We start from the raw sequence: 27,172 nt of genomic DNA, 5'->3' as shown, positions 1-27,172 counted from the left end.
GAAAACTCATCTCAATTTAAGCAATGGAAATGCATGTAAAACGTGGTGAAAACGCTTTAAAAATGCTTGCGTATTTCCTGCGTTTGTGGTCTAAACCACATTTAAGAATGAAATTCTGCCAGAGGATGCGTTGTCTGCAAGTCACCCAACGCAACGTGCGCACATGGCCTAAGGCTACATTCCCACAATGCGCTTGTGATGAATTTTTGATGTCACACAGTTCATGCCCTCGTTAAGTAAAATAAGTTACTAGTGTTGGGGGTTTCTTTATTTACATGCGTTTGATACTTTATTTAATACAATGACCTGCCCCCCAAAAAAATACATGAAAAACCACTGCACTCTTGTTCCAATTTTGCAAAAGAAAGTTTATTGAAGAGTAGAGAAAAATCATAAATTTGAGAGACATTGGGCTATAGCGTTTACCAAATTGGTCTTGATCACTCTGAAAAAAACAAAAAAAAACAAAACAAAACCCCATCAAGTTATCTACAACATTTACACGAGTCAGAGAATTACAAAACAAACTGATGTAGCAATAATGTAAAAGATTATTTCAGTAAAATTCATTAAATGGGCCAGTCATGTCATTTAATATTAAACCGCTCCCAATAGATTATGCAATGTGCATCAAGAACAACAAAAAAAAATAAAAAAATAAAAATTCCATGAATTTCTTTTTAAAGACTTTATATGCTTAGGTGAATGCAGTAAATACTGTAGATTTCAGTCATAGGGGCGGGGCTTTTGCAGGGATCAGTCACTGTCAATCAAGGTCAGGCATGATTTTTTTTAATCTTAGTGACGCCTCCAGCATTGTAATTACATAGAAAGTCCTTCATCACTTCTCTGCTGAGCTCCGCCCATTATGGCTCCATGATTGGGACATCAGCACATGTCCTTCACCACCATTTCTCCATTGCTGAGCTCCAGAACTCAATATTGGAGAAATGGTGGTGAAGGACAGGTGCTGATGTCACAATCATGGAGCCATAATGGGCGGAGCCCAGCAGACAAGCGCTTTAGAGTGACTTTCTATGTAATCAATTACAATGCTGGGGGCATGACCAAAAAAAAAAAAATAAAAAAATAATCATGTCTGAATTTGAGTGACAGTGACTGATCCTAGCAAGAATGCTGCCCCTATGACTGCAACCTGAAGTATTTACTGCATTCATCTACTCAGAACGTCTTTTAAAAAAAAAAAAAGAAAAAAAAAAAAAATGTTATTGCTGCACATTGCATCATTTAAAAACCACATAGGGGTTCCCTTTAATAACCAACTGCTTCATCATGTGCATTTCCAAACAGTTAATAATAATTCATGGAAGCAAATGCAGTGTAACATGTAAAGGGAAGGAAACTCACAGCCCACAATGCGGATCAATAAATGTTAGGATTTATATATTAAAGTCACTTGGATATGGGCCTAGCACCAACTTGATAAATGGCCTCATGCACACACTGCATCCCTTGTCACATTTTTTGCTGCATTTTTTTGGGTGCAGTTTTGGTAGCAAATTTGCATGAGTTTCCTTCCCCAGCAAAGTCTATGCTATTTCAGTTTCTGTCCGCACATTGCAGCTTTCTTCAGCTGCATCTTTGGTGACCAAAAAGATGCAGCATGTCAATGCTTTGTGTGTTTGCCAGCGTTTGAGCCCTTCCAGTCAATAGGTCTGACTTAAACGCACTGGGCAAAAACGCATTGGTTTTTTGGATGTGTTTTTTCAAAAACGTGCATCTTTGTGGGCACTACAAATATGCAGCATGCGCACACAGCCCAACAGCTGGATTGCAGTCTGTAGTAATCTAGTAGAGATTGCGAATATACAACACACTGATCTATGGTGCAGTTCATGCATCTCCTGTAGATATAGTGTAGGGGCACCAGTATAAAATATTACTAAAGAAGGGCTTAAAGCGCACCAGTCACCAGGATTTTCCTATATAACCTAAAGCCAGTGCTATACTGGCGCTATCAGGCTGATTCTATACATACAGTGCTATACTGGCACTATCAGGCTGATTCTATACATACAGTGCTATACTGGCACTATCAGGCTGATTCTATACATACAGTGCTATACTGGCACTATCAGGCTGATTCTATACATACAGTGCTATACTGGCACTATCAGGCTGATTCTATACATACAGTGCTATACTGGCACTATCAGGCTGATTCTATACATACAGTGCTATACTGGTACTATCAGGCTGATTCTATACATACAGTGCTATACTGGCGCTATCAGGCTGATTCTATACATACAGTGCTATACTGGCGCTATCAGGCTGATTCTATAAATACAGTGCTATACTGGCACTATCAGGCTGATTCTATACATACAGTGCTATACTGGCGCTATCAGGCTGATTCTATACATACAGTGCTATACTGGCACCATCAGGCTGATTCTATACATACAGTGCTATACTGGCGCTATCAGGCTGATTCTATACATACAGTGCTATACTGGCACTATCATGCTGATTCTATATATACAGTGCTATACTGGCACTATAAGGCTGATTCTATACATACAGTGCTATACTGGCGCTATCAGACTGATTCTATACATACAGTGCTATACTGGCGCTATCAGGCTGATTCTATACATACAGTGCTATACTGGCACTATCAGGCTGATTCTATACATTACTTGCTTGTCTCAAAGTCTATACATCCGAGTTGACCACTAAAGTAAAGTTTGTAAAATGAGCAGCTTTTTTAATGACTGCATCTGATAGCTGGGGTGGGTATTCATAGTGATTCCCGCACCCCTGCCTGTTCTTCCCCCTTTCTATTATAGAATCCTTTTACTAAGTGCTAGAAGGACCTGTGCTGATGTCATACCCATGTGCCCAGAAGGGGTGGGGCCTCAGCCAACATAGCTGATACCAGGAATCAACATTTTTCTGGTGGCTGAGGCCCTGCCCCATCCCATGGGTATGACATCAGCACAGGTCCTTCTAGCACTTAGTAAAAGGATTCTATTATAGCAGGGGTGGGGAACCTCCGGCCCGCGGGCAGTATGCGGCCCCCGGGCAGATTCCTGGGGGCGGCAGTACTTGAGCCGCCACCGCCATCTTGTGGGCCGCCGGCCCTTTAAATCCACACATGTGCTGCTGTGTTTACCAATGCGTTCTCCCGCTGGCCAGTGCCAGCGAGAGAGGACTTTGTGGGTGGGTTTAGTACTCTGCATTGGCCTGCCCCCCGGAGCTGCGTCCCCACCCCAGGTCCTCGGAGTTGCATGCCCGCCCCCCGGCCCTCTGCTGCTGCGTGCCATATCCAGTGCTTTGTGGCCCCCCTCCCCTCAGTGCTGTGTGCCCCCCAATACTGTGTATCACCCCAGGTTTGTGTGTCCCTCCCCCCCCCCACTGATGTCAGGGCTCCGCAAGTGATATCTGTGCCCCCCCAGTGGTGCCTGCACCCCAGCCCCTCTTGTGATGTGCATGTCCTCAGCGTCTCCGGGGGCATACACGTCACAACAGACGCTGAATATGCATCACAGGAGGGACTGGGGGCATGTGCATCACAGGAGGGACTGGGGGCATATACATGTCCCCAGCCCCTTGTGTGATATATGTGCCCCCAGTGTCTCCTGTGATGTATATTCAGCGTCTGTTGTGACGTGTATGATTTTCCAATCTTATCACAAAGAGTTGACTGCGCTGCAGACCCAGACAAAAATGAAAAAGAAGCTGTGAGAAGAAACATGATCAGTAACAAACATCACAGCCGCACCAAAGAGAAGCCGCTCCGGCCGCCACAGTAGGGATGAGTTAATTGTTTCACCAAATATAGCAGGGTCATTTTCACATTGATAATTTTGTGCGGCCCCCGAAGGTTGGTAGAAATTTCAAAATGGCCCCCGGCTGAAAAAAGGTTCCCCACCCCTGTATTATAGGATTAGTATAAATAACAGGGGAGGACGGACAGGCGGGGGGGGCGGGAATCACTATGAAACCCTACCCCAGCTATCAGCTGATCGGCAGCTGCTGTCATTCAAAACGTTGCTCGTTTTACAGTGTTTCAAAACCTATACATCCTAGCTGACACTTAAGGTCTGTATAGAGTCAGCCTGATAAGGCCAGTGCTATATTGGCACTAGGTTATATAAGAAAACCCTGGTCATTGGTGCGCTTTATGTATCTAGATAGGATGTAGTAGAGAGAAAAGATGTTAGTAATTACTTGTTACAGTGCGGGAGTGCCAGCGCTACTACTGCGGCATAGCTAGTAAGCTGTGTAGTGTACGGCTATGGGGATTGTGGTTTAAGAAGTCTGCGGCATGTGCCAAATAGTCGGAAGTGATGAGCATGTGCAGTGAATATCCATGATTTACCTTGTAAAGACGTGATAGAGTCTAAGTTACCATAGAAACTCGATGCTTATAGTTGTGTGTTATATTGGTTCCTGCACAGTGATGAGAGGATGGTGTATATAGAGTGGCTATCAAGTATATGCAGTCCTAGAAACCAGCTTTTGCACATGTGTGGCGCCCCTGAGGCTTCAGTCGCCACAGGGTGCTGCGCCTCACCAGAGGTGCGGTATTCATCCCAGGTACGGAGGAGGTCATTGCCGTAACCACCACCAATCCATACAACACAGTTCAGTCGCCCTCCCACTGGGACTGGGTTAGGGTAAGGTCACGGGGGATAGCCACCACAAGGTATGGGACCTCCCACCCACTAGTTCAGCAACCCGGGGTGGGTGGAGCTAGACAATGGGGAGTAAGGCCACACACACACACACACACACACACACACACGGAGAATACAGTCGCTGAGGAGAGAGCTGCGCCATAGCTCCCTCAGGACTAAGCACAAAAAGCAGGGTGCGGAGCCCTAGGCTGGGTACTTTAAGTCCCATCAGCAGAATCCGCCGGGCAGACGATTTCAAGTCTTCTGGCCCACAAAGTGCCCGGGGCACAGCAGCATACCAGAGCCAGGAGCCGTGACAAAAGAGTGGCACCTGTGAAGGACTCGCACTGCCTGCCATACGGGACAGGACCGGAGCCAATACAATGCAGAGGGTCCCAGCGTAGTTTCAAACCGCAGGGACTCTCACGACACAGCGGAAGTAGGAAGGACTCAGAGAAAAGCACCGGCTCTGACCTCCAAACTATCCGGGATCGGCTGGAGCCCATGACAGCGGGACCCAGCACCCCAAGGGCAGTGACATCTCAGTGAGTAAAGAACTTTAACTGTAAACTCTGTCGTCCAATCCTTCCCACGACCTACCCTCCACATAGCTGCACGGCAGCGGGAAACTGCTACTCCCAACCTCCCCGGGGCCTGAGCGCTGCCTGTGGAGAGCTGCACCAACCGAGCTGCGTTACCATCTGCCCCAGAGGATACCTCCCGCAGCGGCGGCTCCTATGATAGCCGCAAACCACAGTTGACGTCATGAATACAAACTATATCCTCCCCTGTAAATAACCCCTCCATCTTTATGGACACCAGCGGGGTCACGGAACCAGGCCTGGCCGTTGTGACATCCCAAATCTCCCTACACCGGCCTGATGACGAGTAACTCCCCCCAGACCCTGTGGGCGCGTCACATGTATTCCTAATGGTGGTGATGTGTGGCACCTTAAAGCAAGAGTTCTTGTTGCACTGGTCTAGGTGTCAGAATAGTTATCATCATACATTGTCATATGCATGATTATATGTGTAAATATATGCTGTGAACAAGAAGACTCAATGGGCGATGTATGCAGCAGATAAATTGGATGTACTTTATGCAACAGGTGTATTGGATGTGTTCCAAGGAGGGTGTTTTTTTTTATATGTATATGCGAGGGGCGGACATTGTTGCAGCCGTACAGTGGTCCGAGGTGTAAGGGGGCCCTTTTTTTTACAGCCAAAGTAGTTGGAAATGAGCATTATGATGAGCACTCTGGACTGGAAAGGGCCCATATATTTTCCTTACACAGTGGCCTCTGTCTGTATCCGCCAGTGGTATATGCAATAGGTATAAAACCAATCTAAATGGTATCCCTTGGGAGATGTAGTCAGTATGAGTACACTGTTTAATTGGTAATCGCCAAAGTCTCCTTGAATGCAATGAATCTTGGTACTCTATACTAGCCAGGTATGCATTTATAGGGCCTTATTGTTGGTTACTGTGCTGGGCAGTACGCGAGTATGGTAAACTGGTAGGTGTGGCCACTATATAATGTGGACGATCGTTGACATTGTATGGTTTGAAGGTCTAGTGTGTTGATAGCTAAACGTTTTGCAAACATAAAAGAAATGTTAATATAGGGAGTTCGTACAAAACATTCCAAATAATTGCGCAAATAAAAGGAGACCCATCTTACCGTGGAAGATCAGAGCATTGTGGGGGGGGTTGTAGAGGCTCAAGGTATGGCATCACCCGGTCTATTAAAGATAAGAAATATTAACCAGTTGACTTTTCTATTCAAGCCCTTTGGTGTCAATGTCTGTAGCGCATCTATCCAATAACTTTCACATTTTAGTAATTACGACACCATAATTTCCCACGGGATCAATAAAGTGTGTCACAGCAGCACAACTAAAATAACATGAATTACTTAATTGACAAGACAGTAGAACATTATACATTAGATTAGGTCATACACAGCGGGTGAACTGAGAAGTAGAAGAAATAAAGAAGAAAGTATATAATCTAATATAAAAAGCTGTGTGTGTGTGTGTGTGTGTGTGTGTGTGTGTGTGTGTGTGTGTGTGTGTGTGTGTGTGTGTCTCCGGGATTGGCATCTGCACCGTCGCAGCTACAGCCACAAAATTTTGCACACTCCCTTCTGGACCCAGAGAGTGTCATAGGCTATGTTTCGAGGGGAAATTTTAACCCCACGCTTAACAGTTATTTGCCAAAAAAAAAATGCCTCTATTAAAGCAAGTGGAGCTGGGAGCCACAGTGCAGCCAGAACTTCAGAAGAATGCGCAGCCACGCCCTTATATGGAATGTTGGCATGTCACAATGCAGCCAGGGAAAGACAGACACAAAGAGACAGACTGACAGGGAAAGAGAGAGCGGGAGAGACGAGACACAGATGTATACAGAGCGGGAGACAGAATGGGAGAGAAAGACAGTATCCCGGGGGAAATTTTAACCCCGCGCGTTCCAATTTACCAATCATTTTTGCTTTATCACATACCACCCTCAGCACACATTTCACCACACATACACCAACCTCGCCACATAATCGCCCTAAAACATACACACAAGTCTGGTATTATCCTTCAAAAATAAAAATCTGATTAATAAGCAGCCAAACTACAAGAACAACAAATGTACCATATAGGAAATACAACAGCCGTCAGTCACATGACCTGTCTATATGTGTATGTGTGAGCTAATATATACTGTCAGGGGGAGGGCTTTCTGTTGCCTGGAGATTTATCAGGCTGCCAATAGCAACCATTCACAGCTTAGCTTCTATTTTGCTACAGTTAATTAATCTGAGCTCTGATTGGTTAATATAGGCAACAATTTAATAATTACATTTCTATCTATTAGTTTTGTGGTTTTTGTGTGCAGAATAAATTTTTGTTAATACATTCTATTTTGTTAACAGCAGTTATTAACCCGGGCCAAGCCGGGTAGTACAGCTAGTTGTATATAATTGTGGCACCCCAGTGGTCCGGTTGCCACAATAAAGTTGCCCTCCTCACAGGGGGTGACATTATGCCTGGAAGTAAGAAAGACGGTCCCCTTGCTAGGTAGCACAAGCAGTCACTTTCCTAACACTAGACCAGAAGGGGGAGCTCGAAAACCCAGTTCATAGGGAGCTTCCCTGTGAATTCTGGCCTGGGGGAGGGGTTAGTAACACAGAAGTGAAACTGAAAGAAGCAGAGGAGAATCGAGGAGCTAGAGAGAGCTCCCTCAGAGCTGAGCACAGAGGACAGGACACCAGAGTCCTAGGCTGTACGGGTACTGAAGTCCCAGCAGCTGAATCCAGAGGGCAGGAGACTGCATGTCTTCTGGTCACACAACGCCCGGGGCACAGACACGTAGTAGAGCCTGGAGCCATGACCAGAGGAGCGGCACCTGTAGAAGGCTCACATCGCCTGCCATATGGGTGAGAACCAGTGCCAATACCAGAAAAAGAAGCTATGCTGCGGCCCAAGCAGCAGGGACCCACACATTACAGCGCCGAAGGAGGGCCTCTGAGCCCACCCGGCTAGGTGGATCCCCTCAATTGCTTCCAGGCTACTCGGACCTCTTACCAGCTGAACCAGTCTCCAGGGCCTGTACCATCTACTAACAAATAAAAAGGTAAAGGAAACTATGGTCCCTGTGTCGTCCAGGTATTGGTTGCGTCCTCAGTCCTGCACCCTAACATTAAGTCCCTCCATCATACACGATCTCTTGTCCTGGGGTTAAGCTGTACCCGTGGAGAGCTGAACTACCTCAGCTGCATCACCACCGACCCCAGGGGAACTGAATGGCAGCGGCGGCCCATATCTTGCCGCATACCACGGGTGGCGTCACGACTTATCCCCTGTAATTATCCCCCACTCATTTAAAAACAACACTGCCAGAGTCACGGAGTCGGACCCTGCTGCCATGACCTCCCAACAGAACCAGCTCGGTTCTGAGTGCCCCACGGCCCTGGTGGGTGTGTCATTAATCACCCCATCTAGGTCTCAAAACCTGCTCAAGTACCTGGAACCGCAACTGTAAGACCATATGTCTAGCTTGACCAAAATGATGTGGAATCGGAAGTCAGGTTTTATTGCACCTCATAGGTGGCTTGTTTCTAGCTACGGTCCCTTACATGCTGGGTAGTCTCTTAACATAGACCACATAAAGCAAATTTAAAAAAAAAAAAAACAAAAAAAACCAAAAACACCCACACGTTTAATGGGGTACGGCTTGCTTGTCCTAGGGTGAGCGACAGCCTTCCCTTTGGTAACATTTGAACATGCAGCACAGTTGAGGCATGGGAACGTACCAGTGTGTCTGGAATTAAGATTGCTCCATCTCAAAACGGTTTTCAGTGTCAATGTCTGTTCTTACTAGTTGGTCCCTAATTTTACGTGGCCTCTTTGTACACATAAGTGTGTGTAATCTCTGGATAGGCCCGATTGAGAAGTCACCAATGTTTCCGAATTATAGCAAAATATTTGGCATTAGGCACCAATGGATAGTTTTTAAATAAAAGCTGCTTTGTTTTCGATTTTGTCTTATACCAAGACCTCATGTGGGCTGAATTCATTTTTAGTGCCTTTCAGCAGCAGAACACACACACACACACACACACACACACACACACACTTTAAATTTAGTGATGTATAATGAGAAATGACAAAAAACCCCAAAAAACAACCCATTGCAGCTGAGGACAGAGCTGGCCCATGTACATTGGTGGTAAAATAGTGAGCCAGTGTGACGCCCTGGCAAAACTAGGTAGTCACAGTTAAGCCCCCGCATAACACCATCCCTCATTAGGCAACACTCAGCCGACCTGTAACCCTAGTCACCCCCCCTTAGGGAAAGATAGACACACCAGGGGGCATGACCAGGCAGTTGGAACACGCCCACCTAGGGGTTTAGACAGCCTGGGGCGGGAAAAAAAAAAAAGCAGAACAGTTTTGTAGTGAGTTGAGAGGAGGTGGGCTGGAGCTAGGTGTAGCTCCAACAGAGGTTCAAGTTGAACGGTACCAGGGTAGGAGCCCTGGTACCTCTGACTAGGTGGCAGACTGTGGTCTCCGTCAGCAGGAGACTGGAAGACTGCTCGGTGGAACCAAAATGGACCGGGACAGGGTTGTAGCCTGCTGGTACAGACACTGGGAACCGACACGGAAACCGGAGCACAAGGGGGGTACTCGGACCCTGAAGCCAGGACCAGAAAGAGGGGACCTGGTTAATTAACTGATTGAGGCCAGGACTAGAGGTTCTGTCCCACCCAAAGTCCCTCACAGAAGACAACAGCCCACCGATAGGGATAAGAGGTCACCGCCAGGGCCCATAGATCCCACGGGCCAGCGTCTGCGGGCACGGCTCCTCAAGCCATATCCAGCTGGGAGCGGACTCCTACGAGCGGACACGTACGTACGTACGTACGAACGAAGTCTTACACAAATACAGTGCAGAGGAAAAAAAAAAGAAGACCAGCCGGGTGGGGGACCTCAATGCAACCTGCCGCGGCACAGGCCACCATCACCTTGGTTTACCAGAGACTTGTGTGAATTATTAACTGTGTAAACATGCATTCCCCTGCACTACAGCCATTGGGCCCCGGGCCACCATCCCTGCCCTCGGAGGGGTTAACAACTTCCTGCCGCTACACCTCCCCGGTGTGCCGCCCTCCCTGCCGGCTGCTGGCACGGGGGCGGCACACCAATGAGGTAACCTTGGCCCCAATGGAAGATGCGGTATGGACGTTGGTGGTCACTGCGGAAGCTGAAGAGATGCCGACTCCAAGTGGAGTGGATGAACCAACCTGGAACAAATTGAGGTGGATGTGAAGTCTCTTGGCACTGAGGGTGTGCGGGCGTTAGAAGCTATGCTGTTAGAAGCCACTTTCGCTTGCCACGCTGAACACTGATTGCCTCAGTACAATCTGCCTCAGTACAATCACCCACGAGACACCGATGGGCAACACTCGCCCAATCCGATAACTGTGCTAGTAAATCCCTCCCAAGTAGTGATGCGCGAACCCTGAACTTTAAAAGTTTGGGGTTCATACCGAACACGTGGTATTAGTGTACACGATCCCAAACACGAGCTCTCTGGGAACTTAGTGTTAGTTTGGATCCATGGGCTGCAAAAAAGCAAAAACACACACACACAAAAACCTAAATTACTTACCGGTAATGGGATTTTCAGAAGCCCATGACAGCACCACCTGAGAGATAAGTTCCGCCCACATCATGTTACACCACCACCAAAAAGGAATACACCATTAACTCTAACACTCCCCGAAGAGTGCCCATAACCAGTGAATAAGGGGGGGGGGGGACTAAGGGTGCAGTCATGGGCTTCTGAAAATCCCATTACCGGTAAGTAATTAAGATTTTTCCCTTTCGCCCATGACAGCACCACCTGAGAGATTCTAGAGACCAATCACCTTAGGGAGGGACCACCGCCTGTAATACCCGTCTACAGGGCCGTATTTACCATTAGGCACCCGCGGTCCGGTGCCTGGGGCGGCACCTTCTGGCAGAAAAAAAAATTTTTTTTTTTTTTTTACAGATCCTCTCCCCCTCCATTAGACAGTCTATTACATCCGCTGTGTTTTCAGAGGGGGGGGGTGGGGGCAAGAGGCGCACCTCCATTTGTGTCCGCGTCAAGACGCGAATGCAAAGAAACTGCGGCCGCTGAACACAGGAAGCTGATTGACCCTGGAACTGCCGGCACCTGCACTACCGGGGTCACAGGCGCATGCCAATCAGCTCCTTCCTCTGTGCTGCGTCCACTGCTGTGTGGACATCACATGCAGAGCTCACGGCAGGATGCCGCGGAGGACGACTTGATGGAAGCCGGTGTCAAAAGAGAATACTCACATGAGCCAGGAAGATGGCGGCGGGCACTGGATCAGGTAAGTGCTTGCAGAGCTGAAAATTCGTAAGGAGTGTTGGGGGGGGGGGGGGGGGCGCGTGTCTAATGCAGACCGGAGATCTGCGCATGGGTGGGGGGGATATGGCAGAGGCTGATACTGAGGGGAGGCTGGAGGGAGGCAGAGGCTGAGACTGGAGGGAGGCTGAGACTGGGGGGAGGCTGGGGGAGAGAAGCTGAGACTGGGGGAGAGAAGCTGAGACTGGGAGAGAGAGGCTGATGCTAGAGACAGAGGACAAGGGTTGCGGGATAGTGCAGTGACAAAAATCGATTGGGTGGAGTGTAAGGATTCAGAATAAGAGGGGGGCAGCATTGGGAGCTCATTATGGAGAAGGGGCAGCATGTGTGGGATCAGTATGGAGTGGAGCCAATATCAAGAGTGGAGTAGTGTGTGTGTGTGTGTGTGTGTGTGTGTGTGTGTGTGTGTGTGTGTGTGTGTGTGTGTGTGTGTGTGTGAGCATAAAGTTAGTTAGTTAGTGTGGTGGTCTTAGCATGAGTGGGGCAACATGGAGGTGTCATTATGGAAAAGAGGAAGGCAGCATTAGGAGCTCATGGAGAGGGGCAGCATGCATGGGACATTGTGAGGAGGGGGCAGCATGCTGTAAAAAACAAAAAAAACAAAAACACATTATAAAACATTATGATCATACTTACAGGTCCCGCGCCGCGTCCTTCAGACTGTCTCCCGGCCGCTTCTGTTTCTGCGTCCGATCATTGCGGTGTCCCCGGGTAACCACTGGTGTGAATGTTGTACAGACATTGGCTTAGACTGGTCACATGGCTATGACATCATAGGTCCTGATAACTTCCGTGGGTATTCACTGTACTGCTAGTCATCACTCGGCAGTCTTTGGCCGTGTTCACGGTGGCTTCAGAGTTCACCCACGCACATAGCACTTCAATGCTACCCCGATTTCCCTGGATGAAATCATATACTCCATCTAGTTCCAAAAATACCTTGACTGGCTTGGGCAGGTACTCGGGTGACTGGACTAAACCTGAAGAAATGCCACCTCTAGGAGGGAGATAGCGTATCTGTGCCATACGGTGTCAATACAGAGTCTTTCCTTTCCAGGAAAAAGTAGCAGCTGTCCAGCAGTGGCTGGTTCCTCAAAACAGAGCTAAAGGCCTTCCTTGGACTGATACTACCACTGGTTCATCAAAGACTTTGCAAAGTTATCAAATCTCTGAAACATGTTCATTAAAAACATTGCCATCCTACATTGCCATCTGGAATTTGTTTGGCAGCGCAGCATTACACCCTTTTTTCCCCAGAAGTTTGATTGCAACAATAAGGTGGCAAAAGGTCTTGAGACAGCTCACTGGTTTTACCCATCATGATAGGTTTCTTGTGTGACATCTTGGTAATGAGAGACACCTTTTTGTTTTCCTTATAGGGGACCAGTTGAACGAACTGATATTTTTCACCAAGTGGCAGGATTGCTTTCTAATTTCTGAAAAATCAGGACACCAGTTGAAATTATGGCTTTTTGCACCTCTCTTCATATGTTCAATATTTATTCCATGTCACTTCTCATTATTACACAAATTATAGAAGTCTATGGTTTTATTTCTTTGCCCTTGTGAATTGGATGGGTTGTTAGATATCTGGTGAGAAATTCATGTCAATAGCACTGACACCGTGAACTGGGCTAGGTTCGGGTCAAAAGGAGTCACCAATGTGGTAGGGTCTTTATGATACCACCACACTTGTGATCTCCAATCCACTAGTTGTGGGACCTGGGATGGGAGGAGCAACCACCAGGGGGAGTCAAGAGCCAACACAGTTAGAGAGCTCTTCAGAGGAAGAGAGGAGTCTAGTTTTACCAAAGGCACAGAGGAGTCAATACGGTCGCCAAGGGGTGAGCTTTATTTCCCTCTTGGGACCAGCGCAGTGCAGGGTGCAGAATCCTAGGGTGTATTATACTTAAAGTTGTCCACCAAAATCTGCAGGCTTGGGGGATTGCACGTCCCTCCTGCCCCCACAGTTCCCAGAGCACAGTGCCAGATAGGATCCAGGGTTGTGTTCCAAGGTAGACCCCACAACATTACCGCATCACCTGCATACAGGCAGGGAGTAAACACTTTTCAAGAACTGGGGTCCCCAAGAGCTTCAGGCCACGGGGATTCAACACCAAGCGCAAGGAGGAAGGGTCCACTGACCACTGTACCGACTGACCACTAAAGGATACGGGGTCGACAGAGCCCATCACAGTGGGTCTCCGGTACTACTCGGGCGAGCGGCATAACTGAGTAAAACACCTGGAACTCGCAAAGACTGTGTCCGTCTATCATTCCCGGCACCGCCGCTCTGCACTTCAGCGCTCGCCCTTAATCATCCTCCCCGGGGCCTGCTCCACTTGTGGGGAGCAGAAACACCTTAGCTGCAACTACCATCCGCCCAGGAGGACAGACAGCAGCAGCGCCTATTCCCTGGCCGCACACCGCAGGTGGCGTCACAAAAACAACCTCCATCATCCATCACACCCTCTCCTTTATTGTACACCTCGGGGCCAAGAAACCAGCCAGAAAGGGCCACCCAGTGACATCCCCAGACCCAACATCACCAGGCCCAGAGACGAGTAATTTAACCCCTTGCCCCGTGGGTACTACAGAAACACATGCATTAATTCTGCCCCCCCCACCTCTGGTCTTGGCTTACAAAAATAATTATTTTTAAAATATGGAATGTGTAAATGTGCCGCCCCCACTACAGCCGACTGGCTGCTTGGAACCGGATTTGGATCCACAGTGGCTCAAGCAGTCTCCGGATCAGAGGCGGGGGCGCGTAGCTACCCGGAATAAAAAGGGAATAGTTTGTGGATAGTGAACGGGATAATGTTCGTGACGCTACCCACGGTGTGTGGTAACGTGACGGACCACCGCTGCCGTTTGGGAGAGCCCAGTGACGATGGTGTGGCAGCTCGAGAGGTTAACCCCTCCGTGGGCAGGGGAATGGTGGTCCTGGGACTCTAATGGATTGAGCGGGGAGGACCCGTCGGGAGTAGAGGGAGATCAGGTACTCACAGTCCAAAGTCACTGACGCTGACACCAGGTAAACCAAACTCTTGAATGCTCAGTCTCTGTTGGTCGAGCACGCTGGGTCCGTGCCCCTTTGGTGTTGCTGGTTGGTCTGAAGCCTTGTCCCTTGGCAGTGTCTTTTGGATGGATCCCTTTCCCTTGGAACTACTTGGGTCCCGCTCACCTGCGTGGCTAGCAGGGTGAGATTGCTCTCAGGGTTCACGCTTGGGATTTTCTGGACGTTGTGGGAAGTCCTATTCCCCTCGTTGTGCTAGTACCCAGATTCTGGAGCGAGTGGGGAACGGTTCCTAAAGACTCAGTTCCCGTCTGGTGAATTAGTGGGCTGTGTGAAGCTTCTTCCCAGCCTAGGATCCACGTACCTCGTCATGCCCTGGCCCCTGCCCGGTTGTAGCACAAGGCAGCCGGCCTGCTCTCTGTAGCAGTATTGTGCCCCGTCACTACCCCCTGCGACCGGGGTTCCAGCTCCTTCTGGCCAGGCCAACGTCTGGCACGTGTATAGGAGCCCAGCTCCACAGCGTGACCTGTCCTGTCACCTGCTGCTCAACTCACATCTCTGCCCTCCCTCTTCCATCCCTCCATCTGGGTGGCCCTATTCCCCTCGGGCCGCCCAATGGGTGTTTGGTGGGTGTGGTGCATGGTGTTTCTCAGGATGTGTGTACACCTGTTGGTAGCAACACCAAATTGACAGGACCCGTAACCAAGGAGGAGCGGATACCATGCAGAAGGGCAGATTGCACGGCACCTTGTGACGACCCGATAGGCCAGGGTGTCACATAAATGTGGCCTTACAACTTACATGAACATCTGGTGCTGGTTTCTTTCCACAATCTTTTGATAAATTACATTTTTGAAAATTTGTGTCACAAATTGTAGAATAATGCACATAAAATATTCTGCAACATTCTGTTTGATAAGATTTACTACTGATCTATAGCAGAAAATAAAAATTATTTAAAGATACCTGTATACTATAGTGTTATTTGTTTTGCTGGTTCTGTACTTACCGGACTGGTAGAGAAAACAAATATAAACGATCCAGGCCACGGTCCATAGTTCAGGCTTGTGATCCCATTTCTTGTAGATCCAGTGTAACTGCTCTGACCTGGTGACTTCTGCACGGAGACTTGTCCTCCATTATTGGGTATTTGTCCAGCATGGATAGCAGCTCGGCAGATAGAGGAATCCTAAGAGGAATTATAGGTACCGTAACTGATTACCTTCATTATTACGTAGCAATGGAGGAGTTTTTAGACCAATTTTGCACAATGCATATCTTACATCTGTATACACATCAGTTCCCCAAACAGGTCTTCCATTGGCAAGACAGTCAGCTGGACACAACACGCTGCAAAATAAAAAAGATCATTTTAGAAAAAAAGAAAAAAACAAACCTGAACAGTTTCATATACAATAGTGGCTGTTTTGCTGCGAAAAATTTAAAAGTTTAAGAAAAAAAAAAAAAAAAAAACCACTACCAAACAAAAACCCCACACACCACACACAAACTTACTCCGCAGGAGAGCCCCGTAAATCTTTTGCTGTTGTATTACAAGAAGCCGTCACTGCAACAGAATGAAAAAAAAAATAAATAAAAATAAATATTGTATGAGCCGGAGTCGCCATTACACGTTCATGCTCTGTCCTCTGTGCTGTCAATCTGGGAGTTGTGAAGGCCTAATATGACGAAATTCAGGATCTTTATTACGCGAGTATTTTGATTTCCAGCCACTAAACATGTGGGGATTGCTTGCCGACCACAGTAAAGTTGTAGCCATCTTTGCTACTGGCATTACTGGGATTAGCTGGCACAATTGAAGGAGGAAGAAGAAGAAGAAGAAGAAAAAAAAAAAAATTATTTTTTTTTATAACACAATGTTCACTGGGTAAATAGCAGAATAGCATGCTGATGCTTATTTTGTAGTTTGGGACATTTTGAACACTTCGATAGCAAAATATATATCATTTATAGGTCCTTGTTTTATACAATAAAATCTAATTTTCCCCAAAACGTTTTGAATGCGTTGCCATATTGCGCTAGCCATAACCTTATTCCCCCCACTCCCATCCTTAAAGCTGTATGAAGGCTTGTTTGCGGTATGCATCGTAGGTTACCCCCCCCCCCCCCATTAAATGCTAGTGTTCACGTGACTGATTTTTGACAAAAACTGACTACAAAGCACAGTAGAAGAAAAAACAAAAAGCCAGCACTAAATGTGCACTTCAGCACTAAAAATTCCAAACTGTACTTATTATAAAAATATTTTGAGATTTTTGGCAAAAAAATTGCAATTTCTTGAGCTGCCTCGCCACGTCACGGCAAATCCCTTTGGGGCAGTCCTACACTAAAATATTTTTATAAAATGTGCCATACGGCCTCACATATGAATAGTAGAACTGCTCTCAGCAGCACTCACCTGGTCACAGCCATGACTCAGTCATGGGTACGGGACTGAAATAGACAGGTGAGTGCTGCTAAGAGCAGTTCTACTATTCATGTGAGGCCGTATGGCACATTTTATAAAAATATTTTAGTGTAGAACTGCCCCAAATGAGATTTGCCGTGACGTGGCGAGGCAGCTCAAGAAATTGCAAATCTTTTGCCAAAAATCTCAAAATATTTTTATAATAAGTACAGTTTAGAATTTTTAGTGCTGAAGTGCACATTTAGTGCTGCCATTTTGTTTTTTCTACAAAGCACAGTAGTTTGAGCTTTCATTTTTCACTTAATACCAAATGTAGTTTGCATTCTCTGGCTATATTACGACACTTGCATTGGAAAGGTAACAGACACCAACTGGTTAAAAGTAACCTGACCATTCAGTAGTTTTCTGAAGGTAAGCTATACTTTAAAATACAAGTTAATGGGAAGGCTCAAAATACAAGCGGCTGCTGATAAGTCTTTGGCTTTACCCAGAAAGAAGTGAGATAGGATGATGAAGCTTTCCATTTCTTCCACATACTCTCCACTGACGACATCACACTTCTTACAGCGGTATTCCAGGTTCAGTAAGCCTAGCAAAAAGAAGGATTTTGGTTGTGCCTCAAACCAGGCATCCGTAGCAGCCATGGCATCAGAAATGGTGTGACATTTGGTACCTTGAGGTGTTTCTTCAGGTTTGGAAACAGATGATAGTCGGAGGGAGCTAGATCTGGTGAATAAGGTGGGTGGTCACCAGCTGGAAGCCCAGCGCTGCCAGTTTTGCCGTGGTTGCTTGTGCGGTGTGAGCGGAGGCGTTTTCTTGCAGGAATAAGACTCCTTTGGACAGCTTGCCGCACCTTTTGGCCTTCAGAGCTGCCTTCAATTGGTCCAAAAGTTCAATGTAATACCTTACATTGATGGTGGAACCCTTTTGAAGGTAGTCCACTAGCAGCACGCCCTCCTTATCCCAGAACACAGACGCCATCACCTTAGTGGCTGATTTTTGCACCCTGACTTCTTTGGACGAGGAGAACCACTGTGCCTCCACTCTTGACTGCTCCTTGTTTTCAGGGTCATACAAATAAATCCAGGTCTCATCCATAGTGACTACTCGCTCCAGGAACTTCTTATCAGTCCGGAAACGCTGACAAATGGAGCAGGAAGTTGTCACTCGCTGCTTCTTTGATCTGTGGTCAGACATTTGGGGACCCACTTTGCAGATCGCTTCCTCATGTCCAAATGTTCATGGATATTGACAAACACGTTCACAGGAATTCCCCATGATGTCTGCTATTGCTTTAGCTGAAATTGGTGGATTCTCCAGTATGAGGTTGTGCACAGCATCGGCGATCTGCGGAACAACCACTCTCGGGCGTCCAGGACGTTCCTCATCATTGGTGATGAAGTGGCCAGTTTTAAGTTTGGCAACTCCGTTCTTACCTGTGGAATATGAAGGGCATTGATCCCCCAATGTCTGCGACAAATCACCATGAATATCCGCCGCGGTCTTTCCTTGCAGAAACAAGAATTTTATCCCACCTCTGCTCTCAGTTGCTGTGAATATCGCATTAGACGCCGCCATCTTGTTTTCCTGCGTGCGTAGAACACTAAACACAAAAACCTGAGCTGAAACAATGTTCAGTAAACATGCAACATTAGGCATGTGAATTGCAGCCTTAAGACTAGAAAAAACCAAGGAGAAAAATTGTATGAAAAATACCCTGAATATAAATAAATAAATTGCAAGTGCTTAATAACAGGGTACTTAGTGTATACATTTTTGCAAAAAGGTAAAAAGCTGTCTCACCTCGTCACGGTGTACCCATCTGAGACAGTCCCTAACCTACTGAAGTTAAAAACATTATCAATACCTGACTTGTGTCATGTCAGAACTCCAATATGGATGGTGGCAAGTGGTTAGCTGTGTCCCAGATAAAATACACAGCAAAGTGAGACGCACACTAATGTTGCATGTTTACTGAACATTGTTTCAGCTCAGGTTTTTGTGTTTTTTGTATGTTTTCTTGCTTGGTTGCAAGTTGGGGGTGCAGCCCTCCTAGTACTGAGACTGAACAGCTGATTGCGTCTCACTTCACTGTGTATTTAATCTGGGACACAGCTGACCACTCGCCACCATCCATATTGGAGTTCTGACATGACACAAGTCAGGTATTGATAATGTTTTTAACTTCAGTAGGTTAGAGACTGTCTCAGATAGGTACACCGTGACGAGGTGAGACAGCTTTTTACCTTTTTGCAAAAATGTATACACTAAGTACCCTGTTATTAAGCACTTGCAATTTATTTATTTATATTCAGGGTATTTTTCATACAATTTTTCTCCTTGGTTTTTTCTGTGCGTAGAACACTGTTGCCATAAGCAACAAACACGAAGTTGTGAAAACAGATACATGAGGCTTATGTGATGTAACATTCGTTAATCTAGAGAAAAAAAAAATAAAAAAAAACAAACCACAAAGCCACAGACTTAGCAGCCTCTCGTATGCCAGATTGCTAAAAACAATACAAAACAAACAACAAAAAAAAAAAACCAAAAAACACACAGCAGGGTGTGAGTACAGGGTGCTGGGGGGGGGTGTAAGTGAGACTGCCACTAGTGGTCAGAAATGACGACAAGCACTCAGGAAACAACAACATCCGCACAATACCTGGAGGTCTTTTTGTGGTAGACATTTCATCTGTTTGATCTGCAGTCACTGGACTGGTAGCGTTCCTAAATAAAGAAAAATAAATTATATAATGGATTTTTTCCTGTAAGATTATAGTATGGAGGTGTAACGGTGGGCAGGGGGCGCCTCAGCAGTAGTCGTGGTCCTGTGCCCGGAGGGCACCAAGCGCACCCCAGCCGTGACCGTCACAGAAAACATGGGAGCACATGGAGCAAGCAGTAAGGGGAATACGGAGAGCTGGGGATCATCCCACAGGGAAATACCTGCTTTCTTCAGCACTTTGGTCCTCTCCTGATCACCGGCACCGTCCTTAGCAACAAGAAATCGTCCAAGATAACCTGGCAACTTAAACAGGTTTTCTTTATTAAAGTGCATCTTACAGCCGTACATTAGCTCCATGCTTCTGTCTCTCACCTCTGGTATGTGTGTATTGTTACAGGCTGTGAGACCGGTCACCATGACCTCATACAGGTAGTTCAGGCCGCCACCAAAATGAACTTCTGGATACAGTGCCCTCGCACACTACTCCACACCACAGTAAGGCTTCCCCCTATTTGCCGCACTGCTCCCCAGCAAGCCGCACTCTTTCCTCAGACTCAGGCCTCCAGCTGCAGGAGCCTGTGCCAGCCTCGGACTCAGTAGTGTGGTCCATATTGTGGCTCTCTGGGCAGCTCCTTCTCTCCTGTGTCTCCTTTACTCCATCATCAGAGGTGTCACACTTTCCTTCATTCTGGTTTCTTTCTCCTTCCCTCGCTCCTGCTCTGTCTTGTGTCCCAAACTTAACTAACTTCAACCGTCTCTATCTGCACCACTAACGTTATCTCCACTTTCCTTGTTAGAAGTTCCACATAGCCAGCGACTTTGCTGCTCCACAGGCCCGAGGCCTGACTCCCACCCAGGCACGAGGCCTGACTCCCACCCAGGCCCGAGGCCTGACTCCCACCCAGGCCCGAGGCCTGACTCCGACACAGGCCCGAGGCCTGACTCCGACACAGGCCCGAGGCCTGACTCCGACACAGGCTGGGCCCTAACTCCCGTTTCCACAGAAACAGTCTCTACCTATGCCCTAGCTTCTCCCCTATAGGCCAATTTCAAAATCCCAACTGTCTGTTACCAGGCAGATTTAACCCTCAACTGCACACCTATGCCTGTTCCTAGTGTCAGTGTGCTGCTCTTGGGTGACATCTAGTGGTGACCCCATAAAACTACACATTATTGTGACAATACATTATAACTATACAACATATTCAATAAATGCTTCACAACTATGTGATGTCTTCAGGGGGGCATCTTCTCTCTCTGGGGTTGCGACCACCCTCTTACAGAGGGATGCTTATTCTGCAGGGGGTCCTGTTATGTCCCTGGCAGTTGTTTTACAAGAACAGTCACTGCAATATAGACTTTTATTGAGCAATAAACATCAGTTTAAAAGGGAACCAAGCACCAGGTTTCTGCCCTATAAATTGATCCTTTAGATAAGAAATCTGAGGCCTGATTGCAGAATAATCCTCAAACCTTCTGAAGCGTCGTTATTGCTGCAGTGGATGAAGCGTCGTTATTGCTGCAGTGGATGAAGCGTCGTTATTGCTGCAGTGGATGAAGCGACGTTATTGCTGCAGTGGATTGAGCGATGTTATTGCTGCAGTGGATGAAGCGTCGTTATTGCTGCAGTGGATTGAGCGTCGTTATTGCTGCAGTGGATGAAGCGTCGTTATTGCTGCAGTGGATGAAGCGTCGTTATTGCTGCAGTGGATGAAGCGTCGTTATTGCTGCAGTGGATGAAGCGTCGTTATTGCTGCAGTGGATGAAGCGTCGTTATTGCTGCAGTGGATGAAGCGTCGTTATTGCTGCAGTGGATGAAGCGTCGTTATTGCTGCAGTGGATGAAGCGTCGTTATTGCTGCAGTGGATGAAGCGTCGTTATTGCTGCAGTGGATGAAGCGTCGTTATTGCTGCAGTGGATGAAGCGTCGTTATTGCTGCAGTGGATGAAGCGTCGTTATTGCTGCAGTGGATGAAGCGTCGTTATTGCTGCAGTGGATTGAGCGTCGTTATTGCTGCAGTGGATGAAGCGTCGTTATTGCTGCAGTGGATGAAGCGTCGTTATTGCTGCAGTGGATGAAGCGTCGTTATTGCTGCAGTGGATGAAGCGTCGTTATTGCTGCAGTGGATGAAGCGTCGTTATTGCTGCAGTGGATGAAGCGTCGTTATTGCTGCAGTGGATGAAGCGTCGTTATTGCTGCAGTGGATGAAGCGTCGTTATTGCTGCAGTGGATGAAGCGTCGTTATTGCTGCAGTGGATTGAGCGTCGTTATTGCTGCAGTGGATGAAGCGTCGTTATTGCTGCAGTGGATGAAGCGTCGTTATTGCTGCAGTGGATGAAGCGTCGTTATTGCTGCAGTGGATGAAGCGTCGTTATTGCTGCAGTGGATGAAGCGTCGTTATTGCTGCAGTGGATGAAGCGTCGTTATTGCTGCAGTGGATGAAGCATCGTTATTGCTGCAGTGGATGAAGCGTCGTTATTGCTGCAGTGGATGAAGCGTCGTTATTGCTGCAGTGGATTGAGCGTCGTTATTGCTGCAGTGGATGAAGCGTCGTTATTGCTGCAGTGGATGAAGCGTCGTTATTGCTGCAGTGGATGGAGCGTCGTTATTGCTGCAGTGGATGGAGCGTCGTTATTGCTGCAGTGGATTGAGCGTCGTTATTGCTGCAGTGGATGAAGCGTCGTTATTGCTGCAGTGGATGAAGCGACGTTATTGCTGCAGTGGATTGAGCGACGTTATTGCTGCAGTGGATGAAGCGTCGTTATTGCTGCAGTGGATGAAGCGTCGTTATTGCTGCAGTGGATGAAGCGTCGTTATTGCTGCAGTGGATGAAGCGTCGTTATTGCTGCAGTGGATTGAGCGTCGTTATTGCTGCAGTGGATGAAGCGTCGTTATTGCTGCAGTGGATGAAGCGTCGTTATTGCTGCAGTGGATGAAGCGTCGTTATTGCTGCAGTGGATGAAGCGTCGTTATTGCTGCAGTGGATGAAGCGTCGTTATTGCTGCAGTGGATGAAGCGTCGTTATTGCTGCAGTGGATGAAGCGTCGTTATTGCTGCAGTGGATTGAGCGTCGTTATTGCTGCAGTGGATGAAGCGTCGTTATTGCTGCAGTGGATGAAGCGTCGTTATTGCTGCAGTGGATGGAGCGTCGTTATTGCTGCAGTGGATGGAGCGTCGTTATTGCTGCAGTGGATTGAGCGTCGTTATTGCTGCAGTGGATGAAGCGTCGTTATTGCTGCAGTGGATGAAGCGTCGTTATTGCTGCAGTGGATGAAGCGACGTTATTGCTGCAGTGGATTGAGCGATGTTATTGCTGCAGTGGATGAAGCGTCGTTATTGCTGCAGTGGATGAAGCGTCGTTATTGCTGCAGTGGATGAAGCGTCGTTATTGCTGCAGTGGATTGAGCGTCGTTATTGCTGCAGTGGATTGAGCGTCGTTATTGCTGCAGTGGATGAAGCGTCGTTATTGCTGCAGTGGATGAAGCGTCGTTATTGCTGCAGTGGATGAAGCGTCGTTATTGCTGCAGTGGATGAAGCGTCGTTATTGCTGCAGTGGATGAAGCGTCGTTATTGCTGCAGTGGATGAAGCGTCGTTATTGCTGCAGTGGATGAAGCGTCGTTATTGCTGCAGTGGATGAAGCGTCGTTATTGCTGCAGTGGATGAAGCGTCGTTATTGCTGCAGTGGATGAAGCGTCGTTATTGCTGCAGTGGATTGAGCGTCGTTATTGCTGCAGTGGATTGAGCATCGTTATTGCTGCAGTGGATTGAGCATCGGGGCAGGACTTTGTGGGTCGGTTCCTCTGGAATCATTTCTTCCTCTGCCTTGCCTCATTCCTTTATTTATATGTCACACTGCCATTACAACTGTTGGCGGAGTGGGCACATTTCTAATGCGACAGTTTTCAAACCATTATCCCCTGCTTGTGAGCCAGTCCCTTAAAGCTGTATTGCAACACCTACTGGAAGCAGTGAAGCAACATCACCAATAGGGGACTCCCTTACACATGCACCGCATCATCGCCATAGTATGTTCAGGAAAATGGCACCAAAGATCATTTCATGGTACGCACCTGTGTCGCGGGGGGGGGGAGGGGACGCTGCGCTCACCACGCTCGGGTCTGGCGCTGCTGCTGCTTAGCTTGCTGCTCAGTGGCTCAAGCGGTGGGCCGGATCCGGGGACTCAAGCGGCGCTCCTCGCCCGTGAGTGAAAAGGGGAATGGTTTTTGGGGATTGTCAGTGACGCCACCCACGGTTGTGGAGGGGTTGCGACACCACCGCTGCTCTGGACGGGGATCCCGGGAGCGATGACAGGGAGCAGCTTAGATGTTGTTCTTCCCCTCCGTGGGTAAGGGGGTTGGTTGTCCCGGGGCCAGATGAGGGAGGAATGGCAGGTGGGTTACGGGGCCTGGTGAGGTGCAGGGTCGCGGGGATAGCGCGGTGCCGCACGGCACAGTGGTACTCACTCAGCCAATGATGAATGCAAAGTCTCCGGTAAAAAACGGCTGGATGGACGGGTCCCACAGACGGCTGCGGTGGTTCTTCTCCCGGTAGGTTGGCGATGACTGCCTTTCCCTGCACCTGTGTCATGTTCTCGGTTCTGGTGGCTTCCCACCGGTAACCCGCTCCCCAGTTTGGAAGGGTGCTGAAGGAGCCCCTTTTGCCCACAGGCTCTGGCCCTGGGAACTGTAGCCTTGGCGGTGACTGTATTTCCCTTCACGGTTTGAGCGGTTGCCTTCAATCGGGTCTTGACTGCTGGGAAACCCCGGAGGTTCCCTTTGCTAATGGATTTGACCGGTTTTACGGCGATTGCAAGCCTGGTCGGGGTCCGTAGGCCCTGCCGAATGGTGCTGGCTTCTCTTCGCTCCCCGATCCAGTACCGGCGGGCCACCGCCCGTCCCCGGTCCTTACGGTTCACGTCAATCAGCCCCTCCTGCAGACGGTCACAACCGTCTGCCAACCTTGCTGTATGTGCCCGGGCCACACACCCGGACACGGTCAGTCTGCTCCACTACCACTTCACTCCTCAACTCCCCAAACTGAACTCCTCTACTGTCTCTTCCTTTTCCCGCCTCCAGGACTGAACTCCTCAGTGGGTGGGGCCAACTGCCTGGCTCCACCCCCTGGTGTGGACATCAGCCCCCGGAGGGAGGCAACAAGGATTTTTGTCTGACTGATGTGCCTAGCCGGGGTGTGGGGTGTGTTGCAGTACCTGTGACGTCCTGGCTTGTCCAGGGCGCCACACCTGCACTGATTCAACCCTATTTTATTGATGAAAACGTCACAATAGCAATGCGCATGCACACCGCCAACAGCAGTCCAAAATTGAAACAAACAAAAGGAGGAATGGTTACAAAGGATACCCACAAAGTCCTGCCCCAAAACTGAAACGGCTGCACCAATGATGTAATTTCTGAAGATTTGAACAAGGATTATTCTGCAGTAATGCCTCAGATTTCTTCTCTAGAGGGATCATCTTAATCAGCATGCTAGCGCCATTATGGCACTGCCTCCAATTTAGAGGGCAAAAACCTGGTGGTTGGTTCCCTTTAAGACTGATGCATTTATGGATCAATGAAAGTCAGGGTCAGCGTGCTGTCCGAGAACACGAATGCACAGCACTAGGATGTGTAACATGGAAGTGTGAATACAGCCAAATCCATTTCTTGTATTGTCATTCAGTAAATGTTGACTTTTTACAAGATGTGTGGACTTACTCTGCTGACGTGTCTTCTATGTCCCATGCAGTGGTGTCAGAAGTGGCCTGCACTGCAATATAGGAGGATGTTGCAAAATCACAACTGCAATATTCCTTTATTTATTCCTATAATATCAAAGCATTCAGTAGAACAAGCAATTCTTGTTTTTCAACAGCATTTCGGCCACCTGGAAAGGACGTCGTGTTCACATACCCTAATGGCTCATGCAGGCTTCTGTGCAAATCAGTTCAATCTTGGACTGTATGCACGGACGGGTCGTGGCTCTCCCAATCCACGCGTGACAACTTTATATATTTCCATAATACGGTCACACACTGATCGGGAAATCCGTGGCCAGTCCGTGTATTAGTGGTCTGTGCTTGGATGTTTGTGTGTCGCCCTGGGCAAGCCAGGGGACACAGGTCACACACCACCACACCCTACATCCCAGCTAGGAACACCACAGCTAACCAGAAAATCCTTGTTGCCTTCCTCCAGAGGCTGATGATTCACACCAGGGGGTGGGCCAGGCGGTTGGCTCCGCCCACCGAGGAGGTCACAGCTCTGGAGGCGGGAGAAACCAGGCAGTCAGCTCAGGGACGAGCAAGAGATGAGTTTAGGAGGAGGAAGTGGAAGGAGTGGAGGAGTAGCCCAGACAGGGCGAAAGTAAACAGCTAAGTGAAAGTGAAGGAAGAAAAGTAGAAAGGAGGAAAGCAAGTGAGGTGACAGGAAAGAAAGAAAGCCTGAAGGGTCCAGCTTTGTGTAGGACCAGGTCAGCAAGGTCAGCAACGGCGGTGACTGTCTGGAGGGGGACCGTTTGGAAGTTCCTGGAAGGACCCCGTTGGCTGTGTGCCCGGCGGTCTGGAGCAGTGTTCCGAAGGACAGTCAGCACCAGGGCAGGGGCCTCTCGGACCCCGGCAAGGCTAGGAGTCGCCATAATTTGCCAAATCCGTCAGTGAAGGGGACGTAGATCCCCCAACAACCAAGTCCCGATTGAAGGCAACAGCCCAGCCAGTATAGAAGAGACACCGCCACGGCACCAGTTTCTTAGGGCCAGCACCTGCGGGCAAAGAGTAGAGCTCCCCCGGTCCAGCTTGAAGCCGGGGAGCGGGTTACCGGTGGGGACCCATCGCAACCAACAAGTACACCAAGGTGCAAGGAAAAAGGGACATCACCGTCACCTACTGGGAGAGCAAGTGCAGCCATCCGTGGGACCGTCTATCTAGCCGTTTGGTTTACCGTAAAAACTGTGTCACATCTCAGGCTGAGTGAGTACCACAGTGCCGCAAGGCACAGCGCTGCCCCCCCGCGTCCCTGCGCACACCAGGCCCTGCACCTCCATCCCCATCACCGGGATCACCAACCCCTACCCACGGAGGGGCAACACAACACCTGGCTGCTCCGCATCACCATCCCCGGGAGCCCCGTATAGAGAAGCGGTGGTGAAATCACCACAACCGTGGGTGGCGTCACGGACAATAATCATCCCCACACCCAACAAACTCCCTTTCACTCACGGGCGAGGAGTGCCGCTCGAGGAACCCCCGGGATCCGGCCCACCGCTCGAGCCACCACTGAGCAGCAGCCGCCGGACCCGAGCAGAAGGGGTGAGCGTAGTGTGCTGACACCCTCCTCCCCACCCGCGACATTTGCATGAAGCCTTAATCTGAAGCCTCTGGATACTCATCACTGCACATCCGCAGGGAGGAAGAGTTCACAGAGCAGA

At 48.4% G+C, this 27,172-nt stretch overlaps 1 protein-coding gene across 3 annotated transcripts; it reads right to left on the bottom strand.

Annotated features, from left to right (window-relative positions):
- Positions 1-373: 373 nt before the first annotated feature.
- Positions 374-20,703, bottom strand: LOC142249553 (cochlin-like). Of its 3 annotated transcripts, XM_075321224.1 has the most exons (8): positions 20,122-20,703; positions 19,971-20,052; positions 19,687-19,751; positions 16,109-16,160; positions 15,877-15,943; positions 15,603-15,782; positions 6,329-6,389; positions 374-445 (listed from the first exon to the last, which is right to left on the bottom strand). In XM_075321224.1, the coding sequence occupies exons 3-7, from the start codon at positions 19,709-19,711 to the stop codon at positions 6,381-6,383; spliced, it is 333 nt and encodes a 110-aa protein (XP_075177339.1). In that variant the 5' UTR covers positions 19,712-19,751; positions 19,971-20,052; positions 20,122-20,703; the 3' UTR covers positions 374-445; positions 6,329-6,380. The 3 variants fall into 3 exon arrangements, with proteins under 3 accessions (XP_075177339.1, XP_075177338.1, XP_075177337.1); XM_075321223.1 differs by having other exon boundaries at positions 19,971-20,703; XM_075321222.1 differs by lacking the exons at positions 19,687-19,751; positions 19,971-20,052; positions 20,122-20,703 and adding an exon at positions 18,458-18,604.
- Between the last annotated feature and the right edge of the window lie 6,469 nt (positions 20,704-27,172).

The sequence above is a fragment of the Anomaloglossus baeobatrachus genome, chromosome 8 (assembly GCF_048569485.1).
Source record: "Anomaloglossus baeobatrachus isolate aAnoBae1 chromosome 8, aAnoBae1.hap1, whole genome shotgun sequence".
Classification (NCBI taxonomy): Eukaryota; Metazoa; Chordata; class Amphibia; order Anura; family Aromobatidae; genus Anomaloglossus; species Anomaloglossus baeobatrachus.
This window is presented reverse-complemented; position numbering and strand designations above follow the sequence as displayed.